This window comes from Nematolebias whitei, chromosome 12, assembly GCF_014905685.2.
Source record: "Nematolebias whitei isolate Nwh7 chromosome 12, NemWhi1, whole genome shotgun sequence".
Lineage (NCBI taxonomy): Eukaryota > Metazoa > Chordata > Actinopteri > Cyprinodontiformes > Rivulidae > Nematolebias > Nematolebias whitei.
The window spans coordinates 40,097,763-40,120,193 of NC_056509.1; the positions used below are offsets into that span (position 1 = coordinate 40,097,763).

Consider the following 22,431-nt stretch of genomic DNA (forward strand, 5'->3'; position numbering starts at 1 on the left):
GCGGCGCTGTCTTCAAGATAAATTTGTGGCCAAACGGTGGACGAAGGGACGGAGAGTAGACCCCTGTGGAAAGACACCAGTGCTTTGACGTATACTGCAGCAGGAGGGGTTTCCCAGCAGCTCTGCGCCGTGTGTCTCGTGGCATGCAAAAACGATAATCTTGCAACCACGTGACTGCGAGTCGACTGTTCGTATTGGATGGAGTATGCCGGGCCCTTTATACTTGCAGGTCGTAGGGATCACTGCCATGGTGGGTCCAAAGCAAGCTGATGGGTTGTAATGTGGGAAGAGACGGGCAACAAAATGCCTCCGTGCTGCCCAGACGAAATGCAGCTGATTTGACCATTAAAGTGCATTTATTAAGAAAAAGTTCAACTGAGACACACTTTTACGATGTCGAGCAAACAAATAATTGTTTTTAGGTGGTTGTCTTGTTAAATTTCGAAGAAATGAATAGCAAGTCCTCCCTCTGCGCGCTACCGCAGCCGCAAATCGATTTTTGAAATGCAGCTGATTTGACCAATATAGTGCATTTATCAAGGAAAAGTTAAACTGAGACACACCTTTGCTATAATTTTAAGCTAACAAATAATTGTTTCTAATTGTTATTCTTCATAAATTCGTGTTAAAGTCCTCCCGTGCACGCTCCCGCGGCCGCCATTTGGCAGCCAATCGATTTTTGGCACAACACCGGCCCACATTTCCGGGTTGTCAGCGGTGACGCATAATAGATGTGACTTATACGGTGAAGTGACTTATTTATGTTTTTTTCCACTTTATTATACCATTTTGGACGGATGCGACTTATACGGCGGTGTGATGTGTACGGCAGCAATTACGGTAATAACCGACAGTAGAAGCGAAAAAAATCTCTGTTGTGTTTGACAACTCTCAGCTCCCAGATTTCCCCCTACTTTGTGCCTGTTCGTCTCCACCCTCCTACATCATCCTGTCTTGTAAGACAAAAATCGATCCCAGCAAAACAACAGCCTGAATTCCAGTTTCTAAAATATATCTGAAGATGGAATAAAAAAATTAAAAAAAAGAGGACAGACTGGCAACAAGGATGCAGAACTGCACAGTAAATCCTATTCTGATGTCTTTGCAGAGGACATACCCAATTAAATAAAACAAAGGCCCTTTAGAGTCAGGAGAGCTGTTATGTAACAGGATGGCTGCATGAGCTGCCAGTCAGAGCAGACTCTGGTAACGGATAAACATTTTAAATGTTTATCCTTTAATATTTGTTTCTTTTATTAAAAAGGAATCGCTAAACTAAGTTGAAACTTGTCACATAAATATGACAGAAACATACTTGGTGTTATCTTTGTGGTGTTTTGGCTGCTTGTCTTGGTCAAGACAGACTGAAATGTAAAATATTGTAATATATGTTTGAACAAAGATTTATATTAAAGCAGCTCCAAATGATCTGAAAAGTAGAAGTAATATATTTACTTTACGTCTTTATTTTTGATCAGGAATATTAAAATTTCAGGTTTTTGTCTGGTAGAAACGTTATTTTTTTGTCCTTAGTGATAGTCCTCCATATAGCACTGGTTATCTACTCTAAATGTGTTTAAGGTTTTTATTTAGACAGGACACTAGTGATGGCAATTTAATCATTCCACCTAGTTTTATCAAAATTGCATTTTTTACGGTTTTATTGCCCAGAAGTACCACCTGTCGTTTAGCTTTAAATTTAGAAAAAATGCTACATTTAGGCTAAAATGTAGAAATTTAAAATTAACTCCTGAATTATAACTGAATATTAAATGAACACCTAGAACTGTTTTTAATTGTTCACTGCAAGCCTTGATATTTTTTTATCATGTCTGTTTTGTGTATAAAAAGCTAAAAATGATTAAAATTATTATGTCCAAATTTAAATCTGAGCTTTAAACTGCTTTTCCTTCTGCTTTATAAATATCAGTCCTAAAACACACATTTCTAAACATTTTATAAAACCAGAAAACTAAACAAAGACTTTAAAATGACAAAATTAGGTAACAAAAATAAAATAAAACCTAAACACTTTTAAAAGTAAAATTCCAGCACAGCTGCCACCGCTCGCTGACTGAGCTGGTTTACAGAGAGGAAACTGGTTTCTGCTTGGCTGCACAAATAAGAGAAAAAGCGAGGCATCGTTTCTCAAACTGAACTTATTATGGACCGGCATGCTTCACCATGGCAACAGGAAAAACACTGCCGGCACTGCCAAAATGATCAATCTTTGGTTGAAAAGAAAGGGAAGAGAGTTTTAAATAAAAGAGAGCAAAGTGGCAGCAGAGCCTTACCTTTCTCTAAACGAGCATCTCTTCATTATAACCCAGTTAGAGATGAGCAAAGACAAAACTGAAGGATTAAAAAAAATCCTAAATCCCTGACAGTTAGTCCGGTTCGGGACTTTCCGTGCTTCTGTTTCAACTCTCACTGCGGACGGAGCGGATCGAGCCACAATAACCTCGGTGACCGCTGGTTTGTGGCACCGCGCCGCCGGGATGTGACGAAACTTCGTACGGTGTCTCGCTCAGTAAATGTTATAATCTGAATAATTTAAAGCGCCTGAGCGTAATCTGATGCCTTCATCTGTGTACATGTGAAACAGGAGCGGTTTATATGATACCCGACATTTACAGGAGTTTCTCCGAGCAGCAGAGCCTCTTTCACCTGAGCGATGTAAGAGAATTAAATTTTTTTACAGCTCGTGAACTGAGGCTGAACTCTGAGCAGAGCCTCAGGATTCAATCAGAGTATTTTTTTTTTTATCCTGCCTAACAAACGTGGAAAACAGCCACTGAACCGTTCAGGGTGAAAACAAAAATGGATAATACCCTCAGAGAAAGGCGAGCGGCCCTCCGTGAAATGTTCTTGTCAAATAAAAACAAGGGAAAGCAATTATTTGGTCAGGCTTCTGCACATTCAGAGAGACCGAAGATTTTCACAGTTTGAAGCGGTTGGATCAGGCCGCAGCGTGCTCTGAAGCTTGTGCTTGTTTAAAAGAGTGTGGGCAGTATGAAAGTGTTGCTTACTCGGACCTCTGAAACGAAACCAAACCTACATGCTGAATAAATCATGCACACACAGCTGCCTTCCTCTGCTGAGGTGGATTCAAAGTTAATACGCTGTGCATAATTTACACAGAAAATCTGCTTTCAAACTATTAAAATCTATTTATCCTTCTTTATTTTTTTCTTCTTTATTCTGTGTTTGAATTCAAAATCTTACACGTAACCTACAAAGCCCTCAACAACCTAGCTCCATCTTATATTAGAGATCTTATCGTTCCATATTTTCCCAACAGAGCGCTTCGCTCTCAGACTGCAGGCTTACTCGCGGTTCCTAGAGTTTCCATAAGCAGAATAGGAGGAAGATCTTTCAGTTTTCAGGCTCCTCTCTTGTAGAACCAACTTCCAGTTTCTGTCCATGAGGCCGACACATTGTCCAGTTTTAAGACTGGGCTTAAGAATTTCCTTTTTGATAAATCCTATAGTTAGGGTCGGCTTGTTATGCTGCTATAGGCTTAAACTACTGAAGGGCAAATTGACCTCATTTCCTTAAATGAATTGTTAAAATTGAATAGTTTTCATCTGATATTACTTCTATCTTAACATGTGATACTCGACCTGCCATTGTGTATCTGTTCCTCCTTCCTGTTCCTACCAAACCCAGCCGGTCGAAGCAGATGGCCGCTTGTCCTGAGCCTGGTTCTGCTAAAGGTTTCTTCCTCATGAGGGAGTTTTTCCTTTCCACTGTCACCTTCATGCTTGCTCAGGATGAGTTCTGTGATGAAGTTAGACTCAAAGCGGTCTGCTCCTCAGATAATTAATGTTATTAACTGACTTTATGTATGTGAATGTTTCCGTTCACTATATAAATAAACAATCAAATTGAAATTGAGTTGAAAACTTCACATCAAAAACATTAAGAGTTGCGCATGTACATACATGTATATGTGGAAGCAGATATGGTTTTACCTCGTCGGACGCAGACCAGATCATGAGCACCACAGCTTCTCCCCCCTCCTGGAAGACAGGAACAGAAAGTTGTGATTAATTTTTTTTTTAAAAACAGAAAAGAACTATTCTATATCTCATAAAAAACATTTGCTTTGTTTTAAGGTTCAATAATGTTGCATGTGTGATTTTCAGTGAGCTCATAATCTGGATACTTCCATTTAAAGAAGATGGCAACATTTTAAAGCTTTTGTGCAACGCGTTACAGCTCAGAATATGTGTTGAGAATCAGTCTCAGCTACTACCACAGCAAATTGTAAGTTAATGTCTGTAAAACTGGTTGAGTTATAGTTGTTTTTTGTGCTGGCTGTTGCAGCCATATTGAATCACGTTCGCTCCAATCTTTAATCTTTTGAATATGTGCATCCATTGATTACTGTAATTGCCGGTGCATAAGCCGCTAGTTTTTCTTCTCATTCTTAGGACCCCGCAGATTTTACACAGGAGTGGCTAATTTATTTACCTTTTTAAAAATGAGATATTTTATTGTTATATTTTATTTTATTTTGACAGGCTTCCAAGCTTCTTGCCAATGAATAGCATTTTCCTTTGACATATGTAACTCGTCATGTCGAACTGAGGATTAGGTCGCAAGGTGTTAAACGGTAATATATTGTAAATAATAAATACGTGTTTTGAAGAACTTTTCTGAGCAGTGCAAACAGCTAATGATGATTTTGAGCAGAAAAGCCTGAAATATTTGTTATTTTGCTGCACACTAGCCAAACTATTTTCATTATCCACTGAGAAATCCATTATGCTGTGAGGTTCCTCTTTCAAATATCAAGAAATCCTCATTAGAACATGCTCAAAGAAGAATTTGGACTGATTTTCAAGGGGTCTTCCTGATTAACAAGACAAATCTCTAGAACGTAGGCCTGTCACGATAACAAATTTTGCTGGGCGATTAATTGTCTCAGAAATTATTGCGATAAATGATAAAATTGTTTGAAATTTGACAATAATTAGTAATTATTGTAAATTTTAAGAATAAATTTTGAATTTGTTTAGAGTGTAGTACCTTTTTTTGACCACCGGATGGCAGTATAAGACTGTTTGAACCAAAGGATGGATAGTGAGGGAGCGAGCAGCGTGGCTCTTTAAGAAAAATGGGAGAGGGGCCTCTTGACGTGACATGGGCTGTCTCTCGTTCCGTTTTTTATGTTCTCAAAATGGCCAACGCTCGGTGTGGTTTGAGCTCTTTAGCATAGCATTTGTCACACAAAGCTTTTAATAATAAAAATAAAATAATAATAATAATAATTATAAAAATTTGTAAAAATCTGTAAACAAGTTATCAGCTTTTTTTTGCAGGGAAAATAATTTTTTACACAAAGGCACAGGTTTCAAACGTGAATTTTGGAGCTTGGACAAGGCGGAGGTTTGTCCCCCGAGGTCGGCCTGTTAGCTTAGCTCGTAGCTTAGCTTCTCAGCTGCTTTTAATGATCAAAAACGTGATTTTGGACAGTTAAAATGGATTTTAAAGAGAAAAGGAGGGGGTCAGTGAAGAGCACCGGAGTTACCGGAGTTGAGCCTTTAGTCATCCAGTGTCTTCAGAAAGAGAGAGACACAAAGAAACGATAAAGCCGATAAATGAAAATGAGGTCGATAATTTTTGTTTATCGTGCAATTAATTGATTTATTGTTTATTGTGACAGGCCTACTAGAGCGGCTTATCAGAATCAGAATACTTTATTAATCCCAGGGGGGAAAATGACTTTGTTACAGTTGCTCCATACAAGGGTATACAAATGTAAACATACAAAGAATATCAAAGTATATATACCTGAATGAAAATAAATAAAGGAGAATAAAAAGATTTTAAAAATAACAATACAAATGTACAATATATGTGTTCAAAGTATGTGACGCTTTGTGCAGTTATAAATATGTGGGTATATTGCTGACAACATAAGCATGTTGTCAGCAATCAAAAAACATGAACCTCGTGGTGCTTGCAGGCTTGTCCAGGTGGTCGTAGACTTGATTCAGCTGGCAGATGATGGCGTCTTCAACTCCCAGCTGGGGCTGATGGGCAAACTGGAGGAGATCCACGTGAAACTTGACCATAGGCCTGAGCAGCTCCAGAAGAGTCTCTCCAGGGTCTTCATGATGTGGGACGTCAACGCCACCGGTCTGTAGTCCTTAGCACCCCTAGGACGCAGCATCTTCGGCACAGGAACGAGGCAGGGCATCTTCCGCAGCACAGGGACCGTTTGAAGACCCGACGTAGCACTCCGATGAACTTGGAGGAACAGGCTTTAAGAACCCTGGAGCTTATACCATCAGGGCCTGCCGCTGTGCCCGAGTTGAGTTTATGATATCACGATGATCTTATGTAGCTTAAAAAGTCAGGAATCTGTACTTACAGTAGTTTAGTGTGACCAGATATGACTTAGTCCTTGATTTGATGTGATGAATCACATTTAGACAATAATTTAAAAAAAGAACATCAGATTTTTAATAACAGTCAACCTCATTTATAATTAGAGATGTGTCCATCAGTTTTCTTGGCAATATCCAATTTTAAGATTTTTGTCAATCTCCGAGTCAAATGCTAATATTCCCTTAAGCCAGTATCTCAGAGGACTGGAAAACAAAATTCACAAAGGAGTCTCCAAAATGTCTTGAAGGGTTCTCAGTTTCTTCACGTTCCGATTCTGATTCTGCACCCATCCTGTATTACACCATCAATCTAATTTATTAGGTGGTATGCTGTGACTGGTATGTCAATATAAAAACTCATTGTGCGTACTTTAATTTGAATCTGTACAGTTTGTGATTTTTTTCTATAGTGTACAATCTACGATAGACGATAGATGGAGTTCTTCCAAATACAAAATTATGTTTCAGATCTTCTCAATCTTCATTCTAGATTAAACAAACGTACTGCATGTCCAGATATCTCGAGCTCAGAACCAAAAAAAACTCATGAGTGTGACAATGTATTTGTCTCAGGCAGAATATTTGAGATATTTAAAGAACTTGTGGTGTATATATCACCTGTTCGCAAGATTCTAACAAAAAAATTACATGCCCAAACTGTGCAACTAGGTGACAAAAACATCCACAGCAAGACATAAAAACAGAGAAAAATCTTTCTGGTGAGCACAAAATATTGGTTACACGGAAAAGAAGCAAAAGTGTAACAACAAAAATAACACAATTAACAATTTTATTAAATATGAGGAAAAAAACTCACTAAATGGGAGGTGCAAACACAGCAGAAACTATCAGGTATTCTTATATTTGGAGTGTGAATACTATACTATACTAAAAGGAGACTAAAGTTGTATACATATATATATATATTTATATATACACAGTAGTCCCTCGCTACTTCGCAGTTCATTTATCGCATTTATGGTTTTTCAAAATAAGATTGGACATGACACACAACTGGCTGATTGATGGATGAGCCACACGATAGGCATGGAATTTTTATTTAAAATAAATTATTTAAAATTATTTAGCACCTCCTGCACCGTTGTGCAGCCCATAATGCAGGATAAACTCCCTGCTGCACCTGAACAGCTGTTCACCGTGCAGAGCGGAGAAGTGGGCGTGGCCAAGAGCACTTGCAGGTGTCAAAGAGCAGAGGAGGCAGGGAGCTGAAATCATGACACCATGTGCTCTTTTAGGCGTTTAGAGTTTAGAACCATTGAATATTACAAGAGTGTGGGAAGCATTTAAAATACACATATATATATATATATATATATATATGATTAGAATCAGAATTAGCTGTATTGTCATTGCACCGAGATACGAGAATATGTACGCACAGTCGTCCGAAAGATGGACGCAGTGCACAAAGCTGCTGCTAATTAGCGCTGCCCTCTTATTCTTGGTCAGAATAATATTTTTGCTTAGATAAGAAAAAGGGAAGAAAACATAAGGAGAGACATTATTTAAAAAAAAAAGATCTCTCACACCATGTCCTAGGCATTAAAAAAACCTACCACAGCAAAACAACATACAGTAAATAGACATGATACATATAGGCCGGTGAAGCCATTGAATTTTAAGGGAAGGTCGTAGCATAGTCCAGAGCCCCCCCATTGTCCAGATAAGAGGTGTTATTCATCGCAGCTCCACATAATTCAGTTTGAGTGCTGCCAAGCTTCGACACATCCACACAGATTTGTAGACAATCCAGACTTCACCAACCCAAACAGCAGAATCCAGTTGTCATCATGAATCCAATTTGTTTCCGTTGAGGTAAGAGGGTCCTCCTTACCCTGATTCCTGTCGGGAGAAGTTGATCAATTTTGATGAGAGACCAGCTGATCAAATCCTTCGAATTAGGAAGGAGGCAGGGAAAAAAAAAGGAGGTTCTTTGAAGGGTTCACAAGACGAAAGAGAGCAAAGCAGGGAAGCGGGGGCACGGAGCAGAAGAGGGCACGTCAGTCTTCACCAGAGCACAGAGAGAAAAAAAATATATATATATATAAATAATAAAATAAACTACTACGTACTATTCCTACTTTGCGGTTTTTCACTTATCGCAGGTCTTCAGGGTACGGATCCCCACGATTCATTTATTCAACCTTTGTTTAGACAGGTTAATCCCATTGAGCCTCGAGGAATCATTTACCAGAGAAACCTGATTAATAATAATAATATATAAATAGAATAGGCAAATTAATAATATATTAATATAAAATTAATAATACAATAAACCAGGGACTACTGTTTTTTTTGTGTGTGTGTGGGGGGGGAAGGTGTCGCCACAGTGAACTAACTCACATGAAGACTTGGAAATTGTCTTTACGCCGGATGTCCTTCCTGACGCACCCACAGACCACCGAGCTACCACAGCCCTCTATGTGGAGCAGAGGACTGCCATCTAGGACATCCAGCGTGGGGGTTAAGGGCCTTCTTCAAGGGCCCAGAATGGGGCAAATGAGGGTGGAGGCTGGTGTGGGTGCCTCACCTTTCCTACCCACATTTTGATGCTGTCGGTCCAGGGGCTTGAACCAGCAACCTTCCGATCCCAGACTCGCAATCTTCACCACCTTTTTTTTTTTTTTTATTCTACTGCAATCTCAACAGTGGAGACCATAAAATATGTTTTTGACTGTCACTTAAATTTAAATCAGACTCTGTCTCCGACTTGTAAAACAACATTATGATAGGGAAAACTAATTTTCCAAATATTGAAAAAGTAATAGGAACTGAATGTGTTTGATTATATGTTACAACGGCTTGCCATCTTTTTCGTTCCCTGTCAGAAACAAAGTACAACAGCAGCATATTTATATTTGACATTTGAATTAATCGTTACGTGGCCCTATTTGTGTCATAAATAATGATCTTTACTAACGTCTAAAATCGTAGCCCGGACAACGCAAAGCTCCGGGACCGTTTGCGGTTCAGTTTATCACTTCAGGTGCGTCGCGTCCCGTGAAGGAAGAACCGTCCTGCAGCGTCCGCATCTCAGCATCATCCATCCCGCCTGGCGCTGCGGGTCTAACGGCGCGAATCACAGAGACAGGCTGACTAAGGACCCGATAGACTCGATAAACGCGAAACTTGATTCAGTAACGAGGCTGTTATAATGTCCCGAGTAAAGTTTAGGACGAGTCCCACCCGACACCTGAAACCGAGAACTCACCGTCAAACGCCATGATGCTCTGTCCTGGACTGTACCATCTGAGAGCGGGCGGGGGTGTGGCCATTCATGATCTTGTGGGGTGTTTGCGTTTGAGTCAGTGTGTAGGAATTTAAGGTTTCAACTTGGGCAGCAATTTTATTAATAACAAGGAAGTAGATGGGAAATGAGTTGGTAAGCTAGTAAAACAAGTGCAAACTGCGCTGAGAATTGTCCTAACAATTTTTATTTCCATTTGAGAATTATTGTGCAATTCTGACATTAACTGAAATGCTGTATTTACTATAAATAAGTTTAAATTTGATTGATGTTTTTCCTTCTTATGCCACTTTGTTATAAAAGAGCAGCTGTGTTTATTCTTCTAAATAAAGGCTTTTTTTATAAAGAACATAAAAAATGTCCTAAAATTAGTTGTTGAGCTCAAAAAGATGTTTGCAGATGACAATTTCACCTTGTGTTTTGAGATGTCTGATTTTTGAACTGCGTAGCAAATTTGGTATTCCTCTTGTGCAACACATTTGATGAAAAAGGCCAAATTGGAGAGCATCCTGTGCTCTAGCATCAACGTGTGACATGGAGGCTGCACAGCTGGAATGAGAAAAGCTTTGCAGAGAGCAGTGAATGCTGCACAGAGGACTGTTGGAGTCAGCCTCACCACCGTCATTGACATCTACACCTCTAGATGCAGGAAGAGGTCCACCTGCATCATGAAGGACCCCACTCACCCAGTACATACACTTTTTGCCCCGCTTCCCTCAGGAAGGAAGTTGTGGAGCTTTAAGTGTAGAACCATTAGACTGAGGAACAGCTTCTACCCTGAAGCTGACTCATCAATCCCTAACCAGAAAAATCACTGTAATGCCACTTTAATTGGTGATATGTCACTTTATCTGGGCTTCTGATTATCGATGCTGCTGATTTCTTGCCTTTAAACTGCTGTATTCATACCCATCTGCTCCAGTGGTGTTGTCTACATTTTTGTAGTGGTGATACTGTGCTTAGAAACCAAAATACACCGGTTAGTACAATGTAGTTGTCAATTTATTTTGATTTCCCCAAAGCTCCTCCCTTGGAAGAGGAAGATAATGGATGGATATATGCTACATATACACATACACACACAGAGACATAATCGTGTTTATTATTATAAATTATTTTCTTTTTAGTTCAAAGTAAATTGGACAACATGTGAAAGTTCTTTAGGCTTTAAGTGGCTCATGTGAATATGAATGTTTTAAATTGTTCTTTCTTCTTCTTTTTTTTTACAATTTGCGTTATTTGAAAAAAAAAATAATTTAATATAAAATAATGTGACCAAGAATTGTTGTTTAATTATGGTTTTGCCGTTTATTGCTCTCAAAACTTCGAACTGGTGGCTTCAGACTTTACTAATACTTTTGAAACGTCCAAATATAAATATCCGGTCTAAACTTTTATTCTGAAAACCCCCTTGTTCCGCCGATGCTCTGCGTCACTCCCGCCAGCTTCACATAGCTGGAGACAGAGAGAGGGCTCGTGGTGGCACGCGCCTGGCAGAATACAAACAGACCCCCACCCCCTTATAAAAAAGAAAGAAAGAAGAGGGACACCACTGTTCGCTGAGGGTGTTTACGATGCATTTCACCTCGACGTTTCAATATAATGACATGTGCAATATGTCACGTATCATGGGGCACTTTTAAGTGGGTATACAGAAATTCCCAAGCTTTTCTAGTGGGTATATGTCGTATACCAGCGTATCATGTACACTACACCACTGATGCTCACAACAGACTCATGTTCAGGCTGCTGTTTAATACGCCATATTATTTTACATTATTAGCATATATCTTAGACTCTTGCATACTGTTTCTTTTTTGTACTTTATATTTTTGCTAGTTTGGGGTGTAACTGGGAACTTCAGTACACAACTTCGTTCCACCTCATGTGCCACATGTGACGCGAATGAACCTTGATTCTAGTGCTGATTCAACTACCGCCCGAACAGAACAGCCAATCAGAGTGCTCAGTCTGATCTACGTCACTAGAGTTAGACACACCCACCGGGCTTCCTCCTCCTCTGCATTTCCGTGAAGTTTTCTACTACTGCACGCGCAGTTTTCACATTCTGTACTCGACTTTTTCAGAGTTCCGCAGAAGCCGCCGGTCTCCGAAGAGTATTTGTTAAACAAAATGAGTGAAATAAAACCTAACGACACATCTACAGCTGAAGACAAAGGCGATGATAAAGACTGGGCAGCGGCCAAAGCTTTTTTTGACAACCTCAAAACTAAAGTCCCGAGACCGGTAAGCTAGTTCAGCCCGAATATTAGCTAAAAGGTGCTCGCGTCACTTTTACTGACAAAAGAAAGAACTTTGGAGTTGCTTTAACTGTTGTTTTCTTGTTGGGAAACAGCCCAAACCGCAGAATGCCGTGACCATCGCCGTCTCCTCTCGGACCCTCTTCGACCTGGTGGCGGAGAGGAAAGTCTTCTTGGAGGAGGGAATGGAGAAGTACGTAGTTCATCAGGTGGAGCATGAGAACGAGCCTCTGAAGCCAGGAGCAGCTTTCCCCTTCGTTAAGGTAGGCCTGAGCCTCAAGAAGGGGTCTCTGCAGGCAAATTCGGAAGGCGTATCTGGGCGCTCATATCTGATTGGACTATAGGAAAGTGGGCGTATCTGGGCGGTCATATCTGATTGGACGATAGGAAAATGGGCGTGTCTGGACGGCCACATCTGATTGGACGATAGAAAAATGGGCGTGTCTGGACGGCCACATCTGATTGGACGATAGAAAAAAAAAAGGCTGAACGATAGAAAAAAAAAGGCTGAACGATAAAATGCCGTAACCACAGACACATGATGTCTAAAAACAAGGCGTTATTGGCAGATTGTGTTAACCACAGGCATATTATGTCTATGGTGTTAACCGGTTCGACATTAGCGGCGTCTCGGTTCGACATCGCTCCAGTATACTGCCGCGGCGTCTCCATAACTTCTTTTTTCGACTCTCTTAACACAGATTTTCCGGTTACATTTCAAAATAAGAGCAACATAACTGGGTAGTGGGGAGAGCTAAATGTTAGGTTTTTTTTTAATACCTAGCCATAACATTAAAAAAACAAATTCCATTTTGGTTGTTGAAAAATGTGAACAAAGTTACAATCGATTCATAAAGAAAGAAAAATATTAATGATACTTAAACTGGCCTTGGGACAAAGGAGGTTTCCTTTAACTTCACATTTTCCTGTTCAACCTGCAGTCACTGCAGATGAGTGATTGTCAGTTTCTGTAAGATTTCTGCAACTGGAGCAGGTATTTCTGTTTACTGGTTAACTTCCTCAGCTGTCTCACATTTTAAAGGTCAACCCTACTCCATGTTTCAGTAGAAAACCAGCACATTTAGGAGTCAGTACATAACCAGACTTTTGGCCCTCACACCTGTACCCAGTTGCTCATGCTGCATGATGAGATCAGATTTATCCATATTTTAGAAATTACATTTAGCTTAGTCGACAAAACAATACAAATGAAGACTGTCTGTCTTAAAAAAAACTCTTGGTTTTGCAGTAAGCAGCCTGATTTCAAACTGACATCTTGGCCAAAGGTAAAATAAAAATCTTTGTGTTCTCAGAAAAGTTGTTTCAGGACCTCCAATAAACTTATGTACACATCAAAGCACACAAGACAGATTCAGGAATTGTCTTTGTTTTCCAGATTTCACATTTGTTATTACCTTAAAACATACTCAGACAACATTTGATGCATCATTGAATTTTTTTTATTGTTTATTGGGACATCCATTTTTAGAAGTCATCGTAGCATCTGTTGGAAACACAAAACATAGTACAGTTAGGGTGTTGCTAGTTGTTACTTATTGCAATGTGTGGGCATCACAGTACAAGAGCTAGACTACTAACCCTGCATCCATGGCACCAAGTGGCTGCAGTACCCAGGAGGAATGGCTTCACTGTGGAAGGCCCTCAGCTCGCCTCTTTTGCCGCTGCCCCAGAAACCTGCAGCACAGTCTTTAAATTCTTCTCCACAGCTGAAGCAGACAGAAATGACATAAGGCTTTCTGTGCTCAGCCTGAAACTCTTCAGAATATTTCCTCCACTTCACAACACCTGAAATTGTAATAAAAATATGATTAGATCACCAAGCACAACATTTTTACAAAATAGCAGTTCTACACGGCCTGGGCTGTTTTCCTTCCCCAATCTATTCAAAATGAATACCAAAAGTTAATTTTGATATTTTTTTCACAAGAAAAAAAAAGTTGATTTCTTAAAGTTTAACTATAAATGAAGGAATTTGTGCATTCAGGTAATTGAAAATTAAGTAATTTCTCTAACATCCAACCCATTTTAGCCACTGAGCCATACCAAACACTCATAATCTATTCTTGAATGAATTATTGACTATTATTGACAAATTACAGACTTATTATTGAATAAGTTATTACTCATTATTGAATCATTGACAAATTACACTCATGTTCGTGTTAACTCATGTTGCAACAAGGTCAGCAACTTTTGACTATTACTATGAACTATGTTAAACTTTGGAGGTGATTTATTTTGAAAGTCAACATCAGATGTTGGTCAACATTGTTGAGCAACATCTTGGGGTCTTCTAGAGTCAGTCTGAAGTGAGAGTGGTCCCTGACATGGCAGAAAGACATAGATATAATTAACAGCTTTTATTTGTTTGTTTTTCAGCTAATAACAACTTTTATTTATTTGTTTTTCATATTTTTCAGTTATACACAGCTTTTAAATATTTATTTTTCAAGTATTAAGAACATTTATTTCAGCTTTTATTTTGAAAAGCAACACCCAGTTGTTGTAAACGTGCACAGTGAGAGCTGCTGTGGAGGCTCACTTTACCTCAGTGCGTTACGACAACAACGAGAGAACGGTCGAAACTATCGTGACCTACAATAAACGTACTTCAATAAAATGCATAAGTGAAAACATAACATACTTTATAAGTACAATAAATCATACTTCTTTGTCAAACATCGCAAAGAAACATTACCTCATCAATAATCCTCGTGACTTTGAGGGTTACCCATAGCCAATCAGTGTTCGCCGCCGACAAACGCCTATTAAATACTGTTAGCCAATCAGTGTTCGCCGTCCATAAACGCCTATTTGCCAGAAACGCCCACTTTTGGTCTGCAGAGACCCCCTTCTCCTGAGCCTCTGTCTGCAGGGTGTGGTCCTCAGGGCTGCTACTGACACAGGTACTGATCAAACACAAGGTTCTGCAAGGCTGGACCCACCTGGCACCACATCTCCTGACAAGTCGTGTCAGAACCACAGTGATCCCAAAGATCATACAACCCCCTCTTCATGTTATTACTAGGCATCTTAAGAAAAGTCATTTCAGTTAAAAAGTCCAAACTTTCAAATGGTCCGAATTTATCATGTCAGCTAGACGATAAATGGAATTCTGGGTTTGTTTTTTTGTTTTTTTCCTTTTTATGGTCAATGGCCAAAACCACAAATAAAGATGTTCTTTAAGGGGCCGTCCCCGTCAGGTGGAAAAACGACAAATTCAGTGTTTGCAGCTGAGACGGCCCTCGGAGTAACTTGCCTATTGTTGACACAGTAACGGTGCTGATCAAACACATCCACCATGAAGAGTTAGATTTTTTTTTTAAAGCTTGACCCACCTGGAACCGCACCTCCAAGCAGGTATTTACCGGTAGTTTTGATTAATGTCAGAACCACAACGATTCCTAAAAATGCAACTTCCCTTCACAATATTACAAACATTTGCTAATCATCTTTTCATGTTGGGTGGCACAGTTGGTAAAGCTGCCGCCTCTCAGCGAGAAGGTCTAAGACCAAATCCTGGCCCGGGGGCCCTTCTGGGTGGAATTAGCATGTCCTCTTCGTGCGTGCGTGGGTTTTCTCCAGATACTGTGAGATATTTGGTCTGTGGGAGGAAACCAGGTACTCCAGTTTCCTCCCACAGACCAAAAATACAAATGATAGGTTGATTGGTAACTAAAAAAAATGTCAGTAGGTGTGAGTGAGAGAGTGAATGGTTGTTTGTCTCATTCGTCTGTGTCCGTGTGATGGACTGGAGACCTGTCAAGGGTGTCCCCCACCTCTCGCACAATGACTGCTGGATATGGGCACCAGTGACCCCCCGTGACCTGAAAAGGAAGAAGCGGGTAAAAGATGATGGATGGATCTATTCATGTTCCTTTTTTGGGTCATGTGGAGCTGGTGTCCATCTCCAGCAGTCACAGTGCAAGAGGCGGGGGACACCCTGGAGAGGTCGCAAGTCCATCACAGGGACACAAGTCGTTTTTGCATTGTCCAGTCTCCGCACAACTCGCTTCACCTGACCTGACTTGGTTGTACACGGTCTCAGTGGTTTTCCATATCTGTGAGTGTCGACGTAGGGGGGTCGATCGAGTTAAAGGTTACCTTTTTTCCTTCACCAGTCAAAGTCCAAAAATCAAGTCCAGTTGGTCTTAGCTCCGTATGAATTCGGCCTTCAGCCAAAAAGTAAGGAACCGTCTGCACTTCTTCATAGTACCACAGTGTTACCACAGTGTTACCACAGTCTTACCACCGTGTTACCACAGTGTTACATGTATTATATGTATGTTTTTAAAGGGGAGTGGTGGCGCAGAGGTTAGAGAAGGTGAAGGCCTGTGATAGGAAGGTCGCCGATTCAACTCCCCGTACCGACAACTTCAAAATGTGGGTGGGAAAGGTGAAGCACCCACACCTGCTTCCACCCTCATTTGCCCCATTCTGGGCCCCTGAGCAAGGCTCTTAACCCCCACCATTTGCTCCCTCGGGTGCCCTAGATGGCAGCTCTCTGCTCCACCCAGAGGGCTGTGGTAGCTCTGTGATTGTGTGAGGAAGGGCATCCGGCGTAAAAACAAATGCCAAGTCTTCATGCGAGATAGTTCACTGTGGTGACGCCTGAAGAAGGGAGCAACTGAAAGACAAAAAGTAAAAATAAAAAAAAAGTATATTTTTAAAAGTGATTAACAAAAATGAATTCTGCTGTTGCGTAGTTTTAAAATGGTGGGTTTGATTCTTGTGAAGGAGACTCTCCTGACTGATGTCTCACTCTGGCCAATCAATGTCCTGCAGTCTGCTGACGTCCAGTCTTCAGCTCCAATAGACTCGTTTGGAACCGCGGCCGGGCAGGTCCAAAGAACCGAGCTGAATGTGGGTGGGACCTTAATGGCAAGACCTGAGCCGGCTCGTCCCGAGTTGAGCCCATGGAAAAGTGGCAGCAGAGACAAACAACCGTTCACACTTACCGGTAGTTAGTTCCCGGTTTAGCTAACATGCGCATTAAAATAACTTCCTCATAAAAATGTTGTTAGAGTTTAAGACAAACCGTAAAACCACTTCACCTTAAAACACACTGAAGTAGTCATTCATCATTCTCTATAAAGTGTAAGATGTTAATAGTTTAGAATTTCTTCGCAGCTGCTGCTGTTGTGACCTCGTAGAGGACGCTGTCTCTCAACGCCCGCCTCCTATCGTGTCCCCTCCTTCTCAGGCTCTGATGAACGTCAACTCTCGACTCCGAGAGCTGTACCCAGACAGCGAGGAACTGTTCGACATCGTCCTGATGACCAACAACCACGCCGAAGTCGGAGTGCGCCTCATAAACAGCATCAATCACTACGGTACGCTGAATCAAACGTTCTGATCGGGGCCGTTGAAGCTCGGACACGCTGCATCAGCAGGCGTCATCAGGGACGGCACTCGTATCAAACATCTTTCCTAATGTGCTTTTATTCTTTCAGGTTTGACCATAGAGAGGTTTTGTATGACGGGAGGGAAGAGTCCTATAGGTTACCTGAAGGCCTACCTGACGAATCTTTACCTGTCCAGAGATTCTAAGAAAGTCACCGAGGCCATAGATGAAGGTAAGAGGAGCTGCTGTGACCTTACAGTCTAAATGTTTGCCACACATGCTGTTACTTTAATATTTTATAAAGTTAATTTTTCAGAATATTCTTTCACCAGCTGTGCCGTGTTTACATGGGAGTTTTACACGCGACTCATTCACACGTAGGGGTGAAGTGTAGAGCTCGTACTGAGCCGTGAGCTGGATGAAGACAGAGTGGGACTCTTTGCTGTGTCTGATAATAAACAAATAAAGTTCAAACACATTAACCTGAAAAATTACTAACAAAATTATTAGATACCTCTTACTACAGCCTTTTATCTCCTTTAAGTACAGTTGGAAAATAGAGATGTTTTTTTTCTGTAAAAATGCAGTTTGAATGCTGAGAGCTGCGTAACTTCACTGAAATGTGTTTAAGAAGCTAAAACTGAGGTACTAAATCTAAAAGAAGCAGAACACTAGCTAAAAGGTGCAGAACACTTAACGAACAGCCAAAAACAAACAATGTATAAACTAAAAACAGAAAGTTAGATAAAACATTTGATAAAAGTAGCACAAATAGCAAATGGTTTGATAAAAGTAGCAAAAGCTTAGCTACAAGCTAAACAATCTTCTTCTTTCAGCTGTTCCCTTCTTCAGGGGTCGCCACAGCGAACTAACTCGCACAAAGATTCGGCAAAAGTTTTTACTACTGAGTCCCTGACGCAACACAGACCACCAAGCTACCACAACCCTCTGTGTGGAGCACAGAGCTGCTATCTAGGACACCCGGAGGAGCAGATGGTGGGGGTTAAGGGCCTTGCTCAAGGGCCCAGAGTGGGATGAATCAGGGTGGAGGCAGGCGTTTAACCTTTCCCACCCACATTTTGATGTCGGTCCAGGGAGTTGAACCAGCAACCTTCCGATCAAAGGCCCACCTTCTTTAACCTCTACACCACCGCTCTCTTATGGCTACAATCTAAACAATATTGTAACTAAAAGTAGAAAAGGACTCACTAAAAGTATCAAAACACCAGCTAAAAGGAGCAACGGGTAAGCTAGAAGCTAAAAGGAGCAGAACGTTAGCTAAACGCTAAAAGTAGCTTAAGAACAAAAAGACTGAGGAGGTATCCGATCACTAGATTTTAAAGAGAGCAAAGTTTTTCAAGGAACTGAAGAGATCTCAATGTCTGTTCTATGGTGAAAATATATTTTGTATTAGTATAAATGTTACAAAAATCAAAAGTCATCACCTGATTGAGCTGAATATTTTACTCTATTAATATATAGAATAGAATAGATTATGCTGTAGCAAAAATAGAAGAAAAATGCAGAAGTTGTTAAATAACAAAAAAATAAAAACTTTGAATCAGCATTTAGAGAAATGAATATTTATTATGTTTGGACTATTTCTAGTGGAAAAACAAAACGGCTTTCTCAATTAAAAAAAAACATATTTTACAATAACTTATCAATATTTTGATAAATCCACTCACACAATTGTACAAAAGAGACTGAGTTTTGAGCTCGTTCAATGTTTCTGTTAATTTACTTTTTCATATGAATGTTCAGTGCCCTGAGATGACTTCTGTTGTGACTTGGTGCTAAATAAATAAACTGATTTGAAAAACCGAACGTCTGTAGAGGCAGGAAGCCGATACTTGCCTGCAGGCGAATTCCTGCAGCCGTAGATGTAAATTTCAAAGCACATTTTTTAACCGTTTCCCTCCTCCATCAGGAATTGCTGCAGCAACGATGTTTATGCTGAAATCGGACTCGGAGTTGAGCGACACTCAGCTGAGGGTGGCGTTTGATGGCGACGCCGTCCTCTTCTCCGACGAGTCCGAAATCATCGTGAAGAAGCACGGCCTCGACACTTTCTTTGAGCACGAAAAGGAGTTTGAGAACAAACCTCTGGCTCAGGTAATTTATTTATGTTTCAGTGAAGCATCTTGATATTTACCTTGAAACGCAGGACAATGAAGCTTGGTTGGAGGCTCACCTAATCATTTTGCCAGAACTGTTTATTTGTTTTTATGCAAATTTCCCCAAAAATGCATTGTTGTATAAATTGTAAATAAAAACAAAATGCAATAATTTGCAAATCTCATAAACCCATGTTTTATTCACAATGGAGCATAATGAACATATCAAATGTTAAAACGAAGAAATTGTACCAGTTTCAGAAAAAGATGAGGTGATTATTAATTCAGCAGCAGCAACGCATCTTTAAAAAGTTGTGACAGGGTAACAAAAGGCTGTAAAAGTAAGTAGCACGGGTACGAAACAGCTGGAGAAGCATTTGGCTACTGCCGATAATTAAGTTACAGATCAGTTAGAGAGCTGGGTATTAAACATTTATTTTATAGAGATGAATCTCTTAGAAGATGGACAGAGGTTCACCACTCGGCAAAAAACTATCTTTAAAAGAGTGGAACAACTTTGTGCTTTTCAACACATGGGGAGGATTTTTACATTCCCATCATCTACAGTTTATGTCAAAGTTTTATGGATCTGGAGAAATCTCTGAGCTCAAAGGACAAGGCTGCAATATCGGATGCCCATGATGCTCGGGCCCTCAGGGGTCACTGCATTAGAAACTGGTCCGATTCTGTTCACGGGCTCAGGAGCACTTCCACCAATCAATGTCTGTAAACGCAGTTCCACATGCTATACATTTTAAAGCTCTATCACGCAAATAAGAAGCACCATCCAGAAACGCTGCTGTCTTTGAACCAAAGCTCATTTAAAATGGACTGAGGCAAAATGGGAAACTTATGTAGTCAGACAAATGGAAAGTTTACAATTATTTAGAAAACCACAGATGTCATGTCCTCTGTACTAAAGAGGGGCGGGACCATCTGCTCGATTAAAAAACAAAAAAAAATGCCTCTCTGATGGTATGGGGGAGCATTTATACCTCTGACATGTGTAGTTTACACATCTGGAAAGGCACCTTCAATGCAGAAAAGTGTGTATATAGGCTTTAGATTAGAACAACATATGTTCCCATGTAGACAATGTATTTTGCAGGGAAGGCTTTGCATATTTCAGCAAGACAATGCTAAACACAACAGCATGGCTTTGAAGTAGAAGAGTCCGTGTGCTGAACTGACCTGCCTGCAGGTCAGACCTCACACCAATTGGAAACGACTGGAGAGCCAGGACTGTTGAATCCTGCATCCGACAAGAATGGGACTCTCCAAAACTCCCAGCAGCTGGTCTCTTCAGGTCCTGAATGTTTAAAGAGTCTCAACTTGAGCACAGCTGTATCTTAATATATTCTCAGCAGTAAAACTAAGTCTGTGCTCGTCTAAACGCAACCATCAGGCTCTGATTCCTGCAGGCTTTAGGAACCTGCTCAGCTTGTTACATGTGAATTTATTCAGTTGCTGTTTCTTTCTGTCCTGCCATGGTTCAAATCTATAAACACTAAAGTAAATTAATGTTCTTCTGACTGTTTTGCTGTGTAATATTTTGTTGATTCAGCTCCATTTTCTGCTGCTCGTCTGTTTTTACGCTCTTCATTTAAAACCAACTTTTTCCTTTTCCTTGTTCAGGGTCCTTTGAAGTGCTTTCTGGAGGCCCTCGGAAAGCTCCAGAGAAAATTCTATGCTAAGAACGAGCGTTTGAATTGTCCCATCCGAACCTTCCTGGTCACGGCCCGCAGTGCCGCCAGCTCCGGGGCTCGCGTCCTAAAGACCCTCCGCAGCTGGGGCCTGGAGATCGACGAGGCCCTCTTCCTGGCCGGAGCTCCTAAGGGGCCGCTGCTGCAGAAGATCAAACCTCACATCTTCTTCGATGACCAGATGTTCCATATTGAGGGGGCCCAGGAACTGGGAACCATATCCGCACATGTCCCTTATGGAATCGGACAGAAGTACCACAAGGGGAAACTCATCGAGGAGTCTGAGAAAAAGGAGTGATCCACAAAACGGCTCTGATGAAATGAGCACTACGGCTTCATGTGACCTACATTAGAAGAGATGCGCTCCAAATTATTTTTTTTTAGGGTGGAAAAAAATTTTCCCGGTATTTAAATATAACTTAAAGATTAATCTATTTAAAGAGAACAATGCGGTCCATTTTCATGTTAAACTCCTTTGAGTGGGTTTAATTCCTGAGAGAAAACGTATTTTCTCAGCACAGACATTATGGGCCACACACGGTTTCATTTTAAAAGTGGAAAAGGAAAAGAAAAAAAACTGCATCCAGTTTTCATTTAAGGGCTCATGTCAAACTTTCTGTATTTTACAGTTTACACAGTTTTTCTTAAAACTCAACCGCATTTGACCTCTTTATTTATTTGGCTATACAGTAGTCCCACGTTTATCACAGGGATCCGTACCCTGAAGATCTGCGATAAGTGAAAAACCACGAAGTTTATATATATCTATATATGTGTATATATATATATATCTATATATAGATATATAGATATATAGATAAATAAAGGTGTTTTAAACCCTTTCCACACTCTTGAAATATTCTAAACAATGTTTCTAAACGCTCTTAAAGAGCACAGAATGTCATGATTTCTGCTCCCTGCCTGCTCTGCTTTGCCACCTGCAAGCACTCTTGGCCACGCCCACTTCTCAGCTCTGTATGGAGAACAGCTGATCAGCTGCGGCAGGAAGTTTATCCTGCACTATGGGCTGTGCAAAGGTGCAGGAGGTGCTAAATAATTTAAAATCATTTAAAATAAAAATTCTATGCCCATCGTGTGGCTCATCCATCAATCAGTGTGTCATGCCCAATCTTATTTTGAAAAACCGCTATAGAGCAAGTCCACGATAAAGGAACTGCGAGGTAGCAAGGGACTACTTTATACATATACTGTCTTATGTCCTCTAGGTGAAAATTGTATTAGTTTTGGCAATATTACTAGACTTTAATGGAGCATTTTTATAAGGGGTGACTGCTGTATTTTATTCTATTGCAAGAAGC

The 22,431-nt window shown here is 40.4% G+C and overlaps 1 protein-coding gene across 1 annotated transcript; it reads left to right on the plus strand.

Moving 5' to 3' along the window:
• The first annotated feature begins 11,712 nt into the window (after positions 1-11,712).
• On the plus strand, positions 11,713-21,858 carry nt5c1bb (5'-nucleotidase, cytosolic IB b). Its single transcript, XM_037685575.1, has 6 exons — positions 11,713-11,913; positions 12,023-12,190; positions 17,152-17,281; positions 17,402-17,524; positions 19,223-19,407; positions 21,045-21,858. The coding sequence occupies exons 1-6, from the start codon at positions 11,800-11,802 to the stop codon at positions 21,408-21,410; spliced, it is 1,086 nt and encodes a 361-aa protein (XP_037541503.1). The 5' UTR covers positions 11,713-11,799; the 3' UTR covers positions 21,411-21,858.
• Positions 21,859-22,431: the final 573 nt, after the last annotated feature.

Bases quoted from the DNA above. Each gene is read 5' to 3' on its own strand.
- nt5c1bb (XM_037685575.1), top strand. From the start codon at position 11,800: ATGAGTGAAATAAAACCTAACGACACATCTACAGCTGAAGACAAAGGC. The intron at 11,914-12,022 runs GTAAGCTAGTTC...GTTGGGAAACAG, and splicing joins AAACTAAAGTCCCGAGACCG to CCCAAACCGCAGAATGCCGT. The intron at 17,282-17,401 runs GTACGCTGAATC...TTATTCTTTCAG, and splicing joins AAACAGCATCAATCACTACG to GTTTGACCATAGAGAGGTTT.